Source organism: Meriones unguiculatus, chromosome 17 (genome assembly GCF_030254825.1).
Source record: "Meriones unguiculatus strain TT.TT164.6M chromosome 17, Bangor_MerUng_6.1, whole genome shotgun sequence".
NCBI lineage: Eukaryota > Metazoa > Chordata > Mammalia > Rodentia > Muridae > Meriones > Meriones unguiculatus.
In genome coordinates, this window is record NC_083364.1 from 73,802,393 (window position 1) to 73,819,423 (window position 17,031).

Genomic DNA, 17,031 nt, shown 5'->3' on the forward strand with positions numbered 1-17,031 from the left:
GCTTCTAACCACATACAATCTAATCTTGTCCTAGAATTCTTTGATCCTCTGAGGCTTACTGCTAAATAACCTTAGGATTTCTAGCTCTTTCTGAACTCTGGCTGGATGTTTCAAGTTTTGTGTTCTAGCTCAAACTCCTCACCAAACTGACTGATTTAAAAGAGCTTCTCTTAGCTTCTGAAAAATTGCTCTGCTTAGCCTCAAATTCTAGTAATCTGTTGTAATCTCCTGGCTCTTTCTCATACCATGGCTGGTTCTGACTTCAACTGTTCTTGTTCTGTCTTCAACCTTTCTCTGTAAAACTCTCCCAATAATGGCAGCACTGTCATCCTGTGGGTCCCATAACAACAGGAGTAGGGGCTATCTCTGACTCTGTTGCCTGCTTTTGGATCCATTCCTCTTGGTTGGGATGTCTTGTCTGACCTCAATGGGAGAGGAGGGGCTTAGTCCTGCTGTGACTTGAAGTTCCAGGGTAGGTTGATACCCATTAGTACCCCACTCCTTCTCTAAGAAGAAGGAGAAGAATAGAGGGAGGAGGACATAAGGGAGCAGCTAGAATCAGGTTGTAATATGAATAAATAAAAAATAAATAAAATAATCTTAAAAAAAACCTCTACAGTGAAACTGCCTCCCTTCTCCACTGCTCTCTCTGTCTTTTAATTTTGTTTTTTAAATAAGTTAATTTATTCACTTTGCATCCAGCTGTAGCCCCCTCCCTCATTCCCTCCCTTTCCTACCCTCCCTCCCTCATCTCCTCCCATGCTCTTCTCAAAGTCCACTGATAGGGGAGATCCTCCTCCCCTTCCCTCTGACCCTAGCCTATCAGGTCTCATCAGGACTGGCTGCATTGTCTTCCTCTGTGGCCTGGTATGGCTGTTCCTCTCTTTCCTCTGTGTTCTCAGTGAGAGTTGGGCACATCCTATTCTGTAGACTCTTTCTCTGATTTGTCACTTTGTCTGCCACTCAATTAGCTATCACTTTCAAACATGGATGCTTCCTTTGCCAAACTAACTTTATCTTCATTTTTTGGGGGGTTAAAGGTATATATACTAAGGGCATGTCTGCATTTCAGCCAAATCACACACACCTAGAAAGTCTTAGGATGTGATCAGAGAAGCCATGTTTCTGGATTAAAATTCTTCTACAACTAGTACATACAAATTTACTTGAGGACTATACAAAATACAGTAGAAATTTATTAGTATGCACCTTGGAGCTATATTATTTGGACAAGTTAAATCAACTAGATATCTAGTGAGCTGAATATAATGTTTTACAAAATAGTATACATCAGTCTCACAGAAGAAGAAAATCCAGGCTATTAAATATGCCACTATAATTTAACACAGAAGTTCTCAACCTGTGGGTCATTATTGCTTTGGGGGGGGGGATGACCCTTTCACAGGAATTGTCTAAGAAAACATCAGAAAATACATTTACATTACATTGCATTTATATTACAATTCATAACAGTAACAATATTAAGCTTATGAAGTAGCAACAAAAAAATGATTTTATGTTTTGGAGTTACCGAAACATGAGGAACTGAATTATAGGGTTGCATCATTAAGAAGGTTGAGAAACAGTGATTTAACAAGTAATCATTTTACCCTTTCAAATATTAAAAAGCATTTAGATCCATGTATACTTTTGTTTGCACTGCAGGTTGAGGCAAAAGTGATTACAGAAATTTAAGAAATCAGAGATTTGTTGTTTATTCTAAAGGGGCATCTCTGATGTCTAAAGCCCTCTGAAATAGTGAAATATTTGAGAAGAAATGGAAACAGAAATATCCTAGGCAAGCACAAGCAGGAAAGGGAAAATGTGATATGAAAGCCTAGTCAAGCAGAAATGCTTTAGATGCATCTTACACATTTTCTGAAGAAAAGTAATCCTTCTTCACTTAGGAAAATTACTATAAGGGAAAATATTGAATGAAGAACCTCTTGCTTCCATGTATGTGGACCTATCTGCATTGCCCACGTGGCACGCCTGGGTTGGCTACCCAGAGGCTATTTAAGCTGTGGGCTGGCTTTCCCCAGGGTCAGATGATTGTTCAAGGTTCCTGAATAAACTGCATTGAAAAAAAAAAAAAAGAAAAAAAAAAGAACCTCGAAAAAGAGCCTTTGGGACAAACCAACAACAGTGAGATTTTCATCCATGCTTGTACTTATCTGTCAGTCTAGTCTATCACTTGACACTTAGCACATATAATGTCTGAAAGATAAGTAGGCACAGAATATCAGTTAGGATTGTCACATCAGGGTCAGGACTGATTCAACAATAACAGCCTCAAGACGCAGAAGTCAGGTAGTACATGTGTAAACACTGGGGCAGATATTATTTATTTGAGGTGAAATTCTAGCTCTAATAATACATGTTTACAGCATTTATGATCATGGAATACGTCCCCCAAAATCCCAGGTAAAGGCAGATGATTGGAGCTCTCTGGCAGGATTTCGTACGTTGCTGAAGCACCCTGGGCAAATCAACTCTGCAGTTGTAAGTATTACAGCAAGGACAATGCCGCCCCAACAGACCAAATGGCAGTAGCCATGTGCAGATAAACATACAGTTTTAAGTCATTTTCTCTGCAGTTGGCATTTTGAGCATCACAAAACATTTAAAGGTAGAATGACTTTATACATGGTACTCTTTATTTAGTATTGTATTGATAGGTCTTTCAAAACAGACACTGTTAAAAAATAAAACAAAACAAAACAAATACTGTTAAATAAATTAAAAAAATATTTCTACTTCCCAACTTGGGACTCTAAAATATTGCCAAATTCTCTATCATATAGGCATAATGAGTAAAATACCTAAAACCTCATTTACCTCTAAGTTCTTTGAAAGCACCAGCTACAAATGCTTCTATAGTGTTCAGTGCTGACCCTTCCACAAGGTTAATGTGTCCTTTCCTGGTCATCTGTAGCCTTGTGAGTCATTTAGATTATCTGATTATCAGTATACTCTATAATGACTCCTCATTACCAGTGTTTATATTTCCTGTTTCATTCTTTTCAGTTTTCTTTCTTTTAAAAATAAATTTACTTTCATTTCCCTTCCTCCCATTCACCAACACTGCTTCTGTGTATACAGGTCAACAGATGTGTACAGCAGTGTGGTACAGAGAACAGAGAACACAGCTTTAGAGTGATACGTGGGTTAGGGCATTGAACTCAGACTGTCAGGATTGTTGGCAGCACCTCTATTAGCTGACCCATCACACCATCCTCATTTTCTCCACTTTCTGTGCCATTATATCCTGAAAATCTGTTCGTCTACACAAAGAACAACTCCCATCATAGTGTGTAGAACATATTATTATATTATTAGGAAAATGTATGCAAGAGTATATACATACATGTGTATGCTGTGAAGTCTCTATATAGTATAATTTATATGCACGAGCTATAGAATGATTATTAAATGCATATAATTAGACATTTAAAATATTTTTCTCATAATATAAATAGTTCTTTTCACATTTCTCATAAGGCAATTATATCCTTTAAAAATATCACTTTTTGGGGTCTGTTAATTGTAGTATGGTTATCCTACACTATATGGCTAATATATACTCATAAGTGAGTGCATACCCAGTGTTTTTCTGTGTCTGAGTCACCTTATTCAGCATAATTTTTTCTAGTTCTATCCATTTGCCTGTAAATTTCATTATTTCCTTGTTTTTCTTAGCTGAGTAGCATTCCGTTGTGGAAATGTACTTCAGATTCTTTACCTGTTCTTTGGCTAAGAGGCATCAGGGTTGTTTTCATTATCTGGCTATCACAAATAAAGCTGCTATAAACATAGTTGAGCAAATATTCTTTTTGTATGGTAGGGCATATCTTGAGTATATACTCAGGAGTGATAAAGTTCTGTCTTGAGGTAGAGCTATTCCCGATTTTCTGAGAAACACCCAGATTTTCAAAAGTGACTAAACAAGTTTGCAATCTCACTAGCATCCTTTTAAGCATGTTCTGTCATTTGAGTTTTTGATCTTAGCCAATCTGACTGGAATAAGATAGACTCTCAGAGTTGTTTTGATTTGCATTTTCCTGACGACAAAGACATTAACTATTTCTTTAAGTTCTTCTTGACCATTTGAGATTTCTGTATTGAGAATTCTTTTTATTTTATTTTGTTTTTGGCTCTGTACCCCATTTTAATAGGATTATTTGGTTTGCTGGTATTTAATTTCTTAAGTTTCTTACATATTTTGGATATTAGATAGGAGAGAACAATGCTGAGGGGATAGCAGCTCTACAAGAAGAACAACAGTCCCAACTAACCTGGGCCTAGAGGGGCTTACAGATACTGAAGCACCAACCAAGGACCATCCATGGACTTGAGCTAGACTCTCAATACGTGTATAGCCAATGGGCAGCTCAGTCTCCATGTGGATACCCCAGAAAGAGGCTCAGGGACTGTTTCTGACATGGTCTCTGTGGAATGCTTTTTCAGCACTTCACCTTGGTATGGTAGGCCTTGCCAGGACACTGTAAAAGAGGATGAGACTGGTTGTATTAGGACATGTTTCTTTGGAAGATGGGTTAAGAAGAAGTGTTGAGGAGATGAGGGAGGAACAGAGTGGAGGGGTGGGAAGGAGAGGAAGGAGTGGGATACAACTGAGATGTAAAGTGAATAAATAAATTTTAAAATAAAAACGTATCACTTTTAAGGTATGCTGTTACTCCTATGGAAAATTAGTAAAACATTTATACCATTCCTATAACTTCATTCCATAATTTTCTACAGCTGCCCTCATGAGGTAAGTAGGCTATGGGTTCTAGTCTACAAAAATAGATACTATCTGACATTTGTCAATGTTCCTCAAGAGCACTTCAGGCTTCCTTGTTTATAGAAGAAACTCAGCTCAATTCTTTAACATTTTTTTTTCTGAATTACTGTCATTAAAGTATTGACATCATTACTGAAATCATTACTCATTTCAGATTATTTATGTGTCAGGGGGAAAAATCCGAGTGTTTCTTTATCATATCTACATTCCTGGTTCATAATGAGAAGTTTGTGAATGACTGAAAATTGAAAAACAAATTCAAAATTTTGTGCATGTGATAAGTGTCTTATCTAAGTTAAAAGGAAATCAAAATTAAACAATACATAGAATCCTGTGAAATTTAAGGGAAATCAAGGAATCGACTGTGACTAATATCTGTCTGAAAAATGAATTAAAATTAATGAATAGCTCATTTGTTTTAAATGGTCAGTTTTGTCCCTATATACGTGGAAAACATACCAAGAACTGTATAAATTGTCTGAGCCATAGAGCCAAGGTCTATGCTGTTTCTGTTCACTGCAGATGTGCATCTGTGTAAAGCTGACCTTATAAATCAAGTGCAGTGAGGAGCTAACAACTAACAGTCTAGAGCAGCACTTTTCTAAAATCAAACTATGAGAATATGTTTTTAAACCCTCAAATTACTTCATTACAAATTTCTACCATCCTTCCTTCGATGATATGTCCCAGAATCTAAATAACAGTTGACTCTGGTAAACTAAAACTATGAAAACAAAAACATGGGTGAGTGTGAGATGGGTAGCAATACGTATGGAATATATTATGTATAAGCTGTGTTCACTTAAAAATCTTTTATCATGTTAAAAGTGGACTTTCAAATGTATGTGAATTACAGATTTTCACCCAAATACTTTAAGTATTCTATTTACTTCCTTTTAAAGAAACAATTTTTGTGTTTTCTTCTTCTCCCCAGGTAACATACATCGGTGCTGCTGCCTGGTGTAATGTAAGGGAGAGATAAAGATGAAATGGAAACATCTTCCTCTTCTGGTCATGGTATCTCTTCTCACTCTGTCCAAAAAACACCTCTTTCTGGCCCAGCTTATTCCAGGTAAGGTGGATGCTTTGTGCCATGTATTTTTTTTTTAATTTTTTTTTTATTTTTGCTTTTAAACTCAGTTTTAATGTACCCTAAACAAAATGTCTTAACGTTCTGTGTAACTTATATGTCTGTGTGAATGACTGCTTCAGGGCGTGTGTGTGTGGTGACCTGATTCAGGATAGAAGTAACTATTTGCATACAGTCCTTCAAGAAAAAACTCCGCAAAACACTTACTTTTGAGAAAGCATCGAGAGTTACAGTAATTAAGTTAATTGGGTGTTGGAAGAACAGCTATAGAGAGGAAAGATTTGCAAAATAGATAGATAGATAGATAGATAGATAGATAGATAGATAGATAGATAGATAGATAGTTAGATAACTGAAAAGACAAGACTAGGCTTCATTGTATGCAAGCACCATAGAAAAAGGACATCAAAAAAGTGAAAAATTTAGAATGAAAATAGCTCTAGAACAGGGCCAAGTTAATTAACCAGTTGAACAATGTAAAAATGCAAATGTAAAATGATGCTGTGTTGCTTCCATAGTTACCATCATTGGTGTGAGTAAAGTGAGAACACTGTTTTCTTGAAGACATGATTTTGCTAATGAAATCAAACAGCATTTTTATAAAATGCATTCCTTGTATTGTTTTGTAGAACATTAACTAACCTCAATGTTATGATAAAAGAAAAATATATTGTTGTCTTATCAAAATATAACTTCACAATTTTCTTAGATAAAACAATTGGGGAAACAGTGGTTAAGTAGCGTCTATTTAATATGTTGTTATAACTTAGTCATACTGTTTGTAAAAGTCTGACATCTAATGTGTTAAGTATGAAGTTTCTTTTTCTATTTAGCAAATGTGTGTTGCTTTTCATGCATGTCCACACACAATCTAAGGAACCGGAAAATTCTAAGGACCTCAAAGTCCTCAAATACTGGAAAGAGATTAACAATTGAGCTACATGATTCAACAGGTTCTAAGTAAACAACCGGATTTTTCTTTCTATTTGTTGAAAATATATCCATAGTATTTAAGTATGCAGTAATTTAAAAATATTTGTGCTGGACTGGTCTAACATACTAAAATTTTCACAGATTTGTAGTTTGACCTATTCTTAGCATTTTCATTCTTGCTTCTGATCATCGAATATCAATAAATATTAGAACATGAACAGACTGTGAAACTTTCATATGAAGTTATTTGCCACACTTTTAATATATGAAACAAGAAATTGTCTCATTGTCGTGAAAACATGAAAAACTGATACATGGAAAGTTTGGATGTTCTACCTGTGGTTACAAATAAATAAATATACAGAGATTTTTCCTATTATTTTTCTTACAGTTATACTTAAAGCCTGAGGCTAATTAACACTTTTTGTGTGAACAATTTTGTTGATGATTTAGAAAATTAAAGTTAAATTGTCAAATGAAGGTTGAATTTTTTTTATTTTTTATTTTTTTTATCAGTTACATTTTATTAACTCTGTATCCCAGCCGTGTCCCGATCCCTCATTCCCTCCCAGTCCCTCCCTCCCTCCCTCATCTCCACCGTGCCCCTTTCCAAGTGAATTTTTTTATACATGTATTGTTGAGACAGTACCCTACAAAAGCATTCTGTTATAAGACTCATAAGAACGTTTGTGTTTACAATAAAACACGTAAAGCTGAAGCGAGTTTAAAATACATAAACATATTGTCCAACAAAATATATATCTTGTCACAAATGAGATAGGTTGGTTATCAGTTAAAGATGTGCCAAAGATATTGGTTATGTGAGATCATTTTATGGCAGCTTCTTCTTCCAAGGAAACAAGGATACCCGTGAAAGAAATTCACATAGTCAATGACATAGAGTTCAAAATTATTGCGAAGTAATTTGTCTGTCAAAAGAAATATTCTTTTAGCTTTTCACAGGGACCCCCTGAAGAGCAGTAGCCATTTTGATAACTACCTCTGCCTATTAACTTTGGGTTCAGGGTAAGAATAGAAAAATCTATTGAAAGGACTCCTCATCTTCAGGATGATGCTCCCTCATTAATCTCTCATCAGTTGAAAAACTAATTTTTGTTGTTCTGGCTTTATTATGTTCTTTAAGTTCTGAGTCTGGAATGATTATCATATCTCAGAGGGAACAAAAATCAGAGCAGCTTTAAAGATTAAACATTCATGTCTTTGAAAACAAGCAGTTTCTAATTTAACTGATCACTTCCACTTTCCTTTAAGAAAATATGTTTCACCACAGAAGAAATATATTTCAATGGTGGTGTAAATAAAAATGTGTTAACTGTTTTTAAAGAGATGCTAGGTATATGTTTTTAGTCTTAGATTTGGTGAGTTATCAGAAGATGTACCTATTTAAGGAAGATATAATAGAATTCAGTATAAAAGGACAATTAAAGAAATTCTCTTAATAGGAGCTATTTATATCACACCAATAATACAGGTTTCAGCTTGATAGGTTGTTATTTTATTCATTTTTGTTTTGTTTTCCTGTATGTGTTACCTTTATAATTTTTGATTTGGCTTTATGTTATATTTGCAAAGTTATTTTCATGAAAGAGGCATAAACATAAATTATTTGTACATTAAATCAAGGAAGACTCTCATTGGAAAAGACTGAATAGGTTTTAAGAGAGACTGATGAAGTAAATTCTTAGACTATTGTAAATGTTCCAACAATTTTAGTTGACTTTATTTTATTCACAGCCCACCAAAACCTACCACCTTTTCATTAAAACACTGGTAGATATTTGTTTGTTAATTTATTCATGTCCAATTTGTAAAGAAAATGTGTGTAAATGAGCCAAGATTTTCTCTTGAAGCATTCTAAGTCTTAGTTATAACACATGTTCCTTTAATTGCTGGTAAAGTGACAGTTTACAGATCCCTAACCTTTATACTTTAAACCTCCACATTTAGTTACAACAGATGTAAAAGAGACAATAAATACAAATGTTAAACAATACTTTACCTATGGTGAAACTGAATGCGAAAGTGTTCCATTCTTAGTTTATATGGCAAAGTTAAAAATAGCAAAATAAGAAAAGCAGAGGAGGTTCTGTTTGTGTATGAAAACAGTAGACAGACCACTTCAAAGTCAAGCGTGATTTATATTTCCTCTTCATTCTGTGACTGTGCAGCAGCGTTATCCTTCATTAGCAGTGCAGGTGCTGACAGGGTCATTTCCTTTGACCGGCTCATGTCAGCAGCCTTGAGTGTGAGATGTTCTGAAATGATTTACTACCTCTTCTCCTCACCTGTCTGTCCTCCAACACTTCAGCACCTCGGTATTATATCTCAAGGATGATAGTTGGTAGGAACTAAGTGTGATTACTATCTGATCTTCCTTATAATTATAATATTGCAGGAAACAAGGCTTTTTATAAAATGCAAGAAATGGTAGTTCATCTTTCTAATCCATGTTTATTCTTGATTTTTACACTGGAGATTTCCTATGACTAACAGATTCTGGATTGAATTAATTTGAAAAGTTAGATAAGTCATTTAAATATTTTTATAATATGAATATTTTAAAAGTAAAAATTTCTGGGATCTGAAGATGACAGAAAAATTAAGTTTTTCTTTCAAAATATTTAAAAATAATTTTATATATTAATCCTCAAGCAGTTTTCTCAAGTTTTGATTAACTTTAATGATAAATGAACCATGCACAATGAATATTAAATGTGGCTGTTTAAAATCTATGGAGAGTACTTAGTTGTAGGCACTTTTATTATTTTATTTTTAACTGCACTATCCATTTAGAATCAATCAACACTATTTTAAACATTCAAAGTTAGTTGTTTTTTTTTAAACACTATACTTATGTTAAAATACTGAATACTTATCTAGTGCAATTGTGCAGTGAGAGAGATGTGCTGAACCCAACCACTTGGCTTTTAGGTCCTCAATCCAGTATCTCTGTGACCAGAGTTTATGATTATGATTATGATTATTATTATCAATTACTTCACTTTGTATCCCCTCATCTGCCCCGGGTACCACCCTCTTTCCCTCTTCCTCCCCTATTACTCTCACCTAGTCCACTGACAGGGGAAGTCCTCCTCCCCTACTGTCTGATCCTAGGCTATGAGGTCCCTTCAGGACTGCATGGATCCTCTTCCTCTGTGGGCTGTCTAGGTTGCCCCAACAGGATGAAGTGATCAAGAAGCAGGCAACAGAATTTATGTCAGAGACTGTCTCTTCTACCTTTACTAGGGACCCCACATGGAGAATGAGCTGTCTATGGGCTACATCTGAGCAGGGGGTCTAGGTCCTCTCTTTGAATGGTCTTTGGTTGATGCATCAGTCTCTGAGTGACTGAAGAATTTTATCTCTGCATTGTCTCATGGGTTAGCTTTTCATAAATAGCTGGCAGAAAATAAGAAAAGAAGAGTTTGATTCTGAATGTATAGTTTTACAGTTATCTAAGAATTTCAAATTACTCTTTACCATAGAAAAGTAGAAAACCATTAATTTAGTCAAAGTTTGAGTTAATTTTAAAAGTATGTTACATACACCTAAAATATTTACTATATTTGGATCTTACATTTCTGAAAACTATCATCAAACAGCTAAATTTATTAGTCACTAAATAAATATTTGTTTTTAGTCATTTTTGAGGCTTAGAATATTCAGATTTTTCACAATAAAACATCTTCTTAAAATTATACAGATCAATGTAAATATCCTGCAGGAAACAATGCCTTGCTCCGGAAGTATTCCCTTATTTTAAATTCCCATTTTATACAATTTTAGATAGTTATGTTTCATAATAGCTATTGTTAAAATATAATGTTATTTTATTTTTGAAGTCATTAATATGCTTAACAATATACTACTGCTACTTCTCTATATCCATACTGATATATTTTTCTTTAAACTTTGATGCTTATTAATACTAGATGACTCTTAGTTGTACAACAATTTTCTGAAAATCAGGATTGTGATAAAAATTACATCTTCATTAATACTCAAGGCAGTTCCTAGATCATTCTTATGTGTTTTTCATTTTGCTTTCTCTTGTGTAATCATTTTCTCCTTCTTCATTTTAAGATTGATTCCAAAATATTTGAATAAATCAAAATAACATATTTTAATTGCTTTACCTTTAATTAAAATTAAATTTAGTGAAGAAATAAAAATCATGCTTTGTAACGTAAATGAGCATAATAGTCACCCTTAGACTGATTTCTTACAAGAAATCTGGGAAATGTTTGGAGACGTTTAGTGTAGGAGACATAATGTTGCTTTTTGTCACATGTTTCTTTCCTGTTAGAGACATGGCATAAACTCAAATCTTTAATTTAACTCAATAACTAAGGAAGAAATTTAATAACTCATAACTAAAAGTACAATAACTGTAAAAAGTAAATAAAAAAACCTGTGGCAAGTATCAAAGCGCAACGACAAGGAGGAGTGTTGGTAGGCGAAGGTACTATGCTGGCTCATGACCATCTATAATGAGATCGCGTGCCCTCTTCTCGCCTGCAGACATACGTGCGGGCAGAATGCTGTATAAATAATAAATAATTTAAAAAGAGAGAGAAGGTACTATTGTATTTCCTAATAATACGCGTGGCCAACTGTTTACTGGAACCCAGAAAAGTTCCATATGGGATGAATAAATACGCACAGAGCGTGTAGACAGTATAATAACAACATCAACAAAAAGCACTAATAGTGCCAGAGAATTTAATAGAGATTTTAGCATTAGAAGCTTTGTACAAAGTTTGGAAGTTGTAAGTGGAAAGATGAATGTAGGTTCATGCCAAAGGGCAGAATTTTGTTTACAAGAAGGCATCATGCTCATTTTATGATTGGAAAGGGTATATATTGCAGGATTTTTGCAAATGTAACAAATAATCTCGTTTTATATTGTAAAGGAATTTTCGTTCATGCTGAGAAGCTTACCCTGTGTTTCTAATTAGTAGGGAATGTTAAATTTTAAGACTTTGAATTTTGGAATAATAGAAATGTAAAAAGAGACCAGTTTTATAAAGATTTTAAGATATGCTTCCCAATGAATTGAATGATAATGAAAACAAGAGATGAAAAATATTAACTATGATCCGTAAATGGCATCTTCTTATGATAAAGGGACACAAAATTTCATGGGGTGTTTCATCTTAGTATAAATCATCACTGAATGTCTGTCACATGACCACTCACACATTTCAAAATGAAACAGCATGTAACTCTATAGGTATTTGGCTTGTGTATTTGCATAAACATAGTTTCCTAATGAGCTCAAATGCTTTTTACATCCACCATGCCCATATTTGCATATATTCATTTGTATGAAGAATTTGTTCTTAGCTTTTTTATCAGTATGAATAAAAAAGCTTTGGTAACCTTTGCAATACTATTAGTTGACAAGAATATGCATAAAGGTTAATTTTATAAAATCTGCACACTAACGGCTAAGAAAATATATGAAAAATATTTTTGGTTTAATTCTGTCACTCAAGAGTTCTACTCTGTATTAGGAAATATATGGAAACTCGTTTTTTTTAATTTATTTGATTAGTATGTTTTATGACATTCTAATTAAAACATTTTGAGCATTATCAAGAATCAAACATCTATCGTTGCAAGTATCCACTCCTGTAAGAAGAAATGCAAGGGAGAACAATCAGTGTTTGTTACCTCCCAGCAACCCTCAAACAGGTGACGAAGAGATCTTAATAACTGAAATCTCTAGCTGTATGTAGTTGAATTCCATGTCTCTGTTAGCATTGGTTTTCTAGTGGGAAGCTTTGTTTAATTGTTTGAGTAGATGGAAGCAAACAGGCACAATCAGCCCAAAGACACTCAAAGCAAACACTTTTATTAGCAATCTGCTGTGGAACACAGGCACATTCCATCTCATGACATGGCCTTTGTGGTAAAACTGGTTTGGAAAACGCCGTGTACCACACAGTCCCCCTAATTAAGCCATCAGAATTCATTGCAGCAAGTGGGGTGCCTCATATGGACTGGTCTAAGTGATTTTTGTTCCTCTATCGCTGGGTTAATAGAAAAAGGCACCATCCTAGATTATGAGTGATAGTGTCTATATGGTACAGATGTGGTAATTATGCCTGCGGGTTGAGAAAGCTGTTGGTGGAAAAGCTTTCTATTTGCCTTGGACATTGTCATTACTTCATTCAACTGCTTTTCCCTTGGTTTTGTAGTGAGCCTTCATTTATTCTGCTTTCTCTTGTTACATGACTCTATTCTCTTTCCAAATGCAAGTGCCCTTTGTTGTATAAATAGCCATACTTCTGCCATAACTTCGCATGAGAGAATTGCTTTGAAAATGCTTCTCTTGATTCAATATTTCACTAAATAAAACTTTTATTTTGTGCTGTTGAGATATGAAAAAACATATTCATAACTTGGCTTAAGAAAAAGATGAATACCTGAAGGTCCTGGATGTATAAAATCATGATGGAAATGTCTGTCTTAAGTATCGATATATTTGAAATTTACAAGTATATATAATGTATCACATTTTATCTATGCATTTACATAAATATTTACATACATGAATATATTGAATAACTACTTGTGGGCAGAGTGCCTGGAATCTTATGGAAGAAAGGGGGAAATGGGGAGATAGAAGGACCTGGAAGGGACAGGAGCTCCACAAGGAGAACCAAAAACAAAATACAAAAACTGGGTCCTGGTGGCCCTGTAGAGAGTGATACTCCAACCAAGGACCATGCCTGGAAATAACCTAAAACCCCTGTTCAGATGTAACCCCTAGACTCAGTATCCAAATGTGTTCCCTAGTAAGGGGAGCAGGGACTGTCTCTAGCATGAACGTAGTGGCAGGCTCTCTGATCACCTCCCCCTGGGGGGGGCGTACAGTCTTGCCAGGCCATAGAGGAAGACAATGCAGCCAGTCCCGATGAGGCCTGATAGGCTAGGGTCATATAAAGAAGAAGAGGAGCTCCCCTGTCTGTGGACTAGGAGAGAGGCATAGGGGGATAAGAGGGAGGGAGGAATTGGGAGGAAGCAAGGAAGTAGCCCACAGCCAGGATACAAAGTCAGTCAATTGAAATAAATAATTAATAAAAAAATTTAAAAATCACTTATAAATATATTTATTTATAAAACACTATGCATAACTAATATCTAGATACTGTTCAGCAACGAAATTTTGTCCTCTTAAAATTAAGATAAGCTACATCATGATATTATAATTGTATGGTCATTGCTAATAGAGGTTTTAATTTCTCAAGGTAAGATAGTAGGGTGAAACACCACTTAAATGCAGAACTTTTTATAAATAGAACTAATCAACACATGGTTTTACTTTTTCTTTCTTTCTAATTAAATTTTTATTTTTATATTAATTACAGTTTATTGGGTTTACTTTTTCTTATTACTATTCTTTCAACTTTGCCTAATTTAGCATATTTTATTAGTTCACAGTTCTAGGTCCTCTTCATGCATAATACTTGATTGGTGCATCAGTCTCTGCAGGAGCCTTGTGCTCAGGTTTTTTAGCTTTGTTGGTCTCCTTGTGGGGCTCCTGTCCCCTCTATGTCCTTCTATCTCTTCCCACTTCTTCCTAAGACTCCCTAGATCTGCCCAAAGTTTGCCTGTGAGTCTCAGTACCTGCTTCCATAAAATAGTATCATCTTTTCTTGAATACTTTCTCTTTTGCCTCATAAGAATTTATCTAGTTAGCAGGGCACGGTAGAGTAGGCCTATAATCTCAGCACTTGAGGAGGCAGAGGCAGGTGATCTCTGTGAGTTCCAGGCCAGCCTGGGCTACCAAGAGAGTCCAGGACAGTCAAGGCTACACAGAGAATCCATGTGTCAAATCCCCTTCAAAAAAAACAGACCCATATACTTAGAGTTATGCTACCACCATGACCATTGAGATGTCTAAAGAGTGTATGGAACACTGAATGGATATTATGATTCTTTATCAGGTACCAGTAAAACTATTTTCACAGAAATTCTTTGGAAGCCAGATTATAAATTCAGATACTCTGATTTTATTCACAAGATTGTTTACTCCTAGTAATGTCAATTTAATAACAAAAACTTTTTATCATATTTTATTTTCATAAGTGTATTAAACATAGTTATACATAGAGAAACATAGTTGCTATATTTTCATGAATTAGTTTTATAAAAATTGATACTACCTGTTAGAATTTAATCAAACAAAAGTTATGTCTAAATTCCCAGTTTTTGCTATGTGCACATCAACTTTCATTGTTGCTAGAGCAAAATAACGTGTGGCTTTTGGAGGGGTCAGGCATACTATATAATGTTATTTTTGTTGAGATTTGAAATTCCTTCTGATTTTTTTATATAAGTCATTCATCATCCATGTGCTCTAATTTCATCAGTGTAAAGTTGACCTGTTCCTATTTTATAGTATCATTTGTGGAGTCAAAGTTTTTACTGTATTGAAATATACTTCGTATATTTTTCTATTCATAAATCCAATCTTTTGACAGAGTAATAAATAATTCAATAAAAAGTCAGGTCATATAAGTTTGCTTAAAATCTTTTTTAGTTGTCTTTTCCTCATTTTCCTAGGATACATTAAATATAAATAATATCATCTCCCTTGAAAAGTATTTAGTGTAAATCAATGATATTGAAAAGAATGCCTTCATTGCAATCAGGAGGGAGAGGGAATTGTCGGGAGTTACAATTTAGGCTGGGCTGTGTAATTATGGCCAGGAGAGTTGAGAGATAGTTTGAGATATGCTTATAAACTTGAAAGCAAGTTTATATTTTACATTTATATACAATTATCTATTAAACAGACTGCCTAATTTAAAGTAAATGAATTTGATGATATTAACAAAAAATATTTGCTTCATCTTCAGGCTTCACTGAGTTTGCTGGGTTTGCCACTTCCTATAAGAAATGTGTGAGCATAAGAAACTTCTACAGAATTTAATTTATTTTTTTGCTGTAGGTATCTTGGAGAAATTATTGTTTTATAGTGTTGTTATGAAGATTAAATGAAGATCGTATAGCATCACATTATTTTATTCATTCCTTGATAATTTCTTTTTTATTTATTTTTATTACAATTTTTTTCACTTTGTGTCCCAGCTGTATCCCACTCCCTTGTCTCCTCCCAGTCTCACCTTCTCCCCCTATGCCCCTCCCCTGGTCCACTAATAGAGGAGGACCTCCTCCCCTTCTATCTGACCCTGGCCTGTCAGGAGAATTTTGTACAATAATTTTTTATGGCTTTCAGAGTTTCTCAGTGTAGCCTTTGCAGTCCTGGAATCCCTTTGTAGACCAGTCTGGCCTTGAACTCACATTGATCCACCTGCCCCTTGCTTCCCCAAATATGTACCACCACACCTGGCTCATACAGTAATTTTTTTTATTATAATATTTTCTTTCCTTCAACTTTCAATTCCTCCTGTACTTTGCTCCTACCATATCTACACAAATTCATTTTTGTTTTCTAGTTTGTATTTAAGTCTATTAAGTAAAACCAAAATCAGAGCCAAAGCAAAGCAAAGTAGAAATAAAGCACATAATCTCCACAAAGTCTGATTTGTTTTTTTTTTTTTTTGCATTCTTATTTATTACTTTATTTTTTAATTCTTTATTAATTACACTTTATTCACTTTGTATCCCCCCTGTAGTTCCCCCTCACCTCCGGTCCCAATCCCTCCCTTTCTCCACCATCTGCAAGCATGCCCCTCCCCAAGTTCACTGATAGGGGAGGTCTTCTTTTCCTTCCTTCTGAGCCTAGTCAATTAGGTCTCATCATGAGTGGCTGCATTGTCTTCTTCTGTGGCTTGTTAATGCTGCTTCCCCCTCAGGGGGAGGTAATTAAAGAGCAGGCCAATCAGTTCATGTCAGAGACAGTCACTGTTCCTATTACAATGGAACCCACTTGGATACTGAACTGCCAAGGGCTACATCTGTGCAGGGGTCTTAGTTTATCTGCATGCATAGTCTTGGTTGGAGTCTGATTTGTTCTACCCCTGGGCATGAGACCTGCCTAGCCTGCAGTATGGTTGATACATCTAATGTCACTCCACTGAAGAACACTGACTTCCCCCTCTCACAGAAGTTATCCATTGCTGGTAATGTCTTTGCTAATGATGAGAATGTGAGCAGATTCCATTCTAAGCTAGAATTATGACAGGCCTTAACTTATGGAGGATTTTTA

General features: G+C 34.9%; 1 protein-coding gene across 1 annotated transcript in view; it reads left to right on the forward strand.

Moving 5' to 3' along the window:
- Robo1 (roundabout guidance receptor 1) overlaps window positions 1-17,031 on the forward strand; it is a 1,064,494-nt gene that overhangs the window by 126,826 nt on the left and 920,637 nt on the right. The window contains exon 2 of the mRNA XM_060370628.1: window positions 5,739-5,876. Within this exon, the coding sequence (XP_060226611.1) occupies window positions 5,789-5,876 (88 nt within the window). The 5' untranslated portion in view covers window positions 5,739-5,788. The remainder of the gene's footprint in view (window positions 1-5,738; window positions 5,877-17,031) is intronic.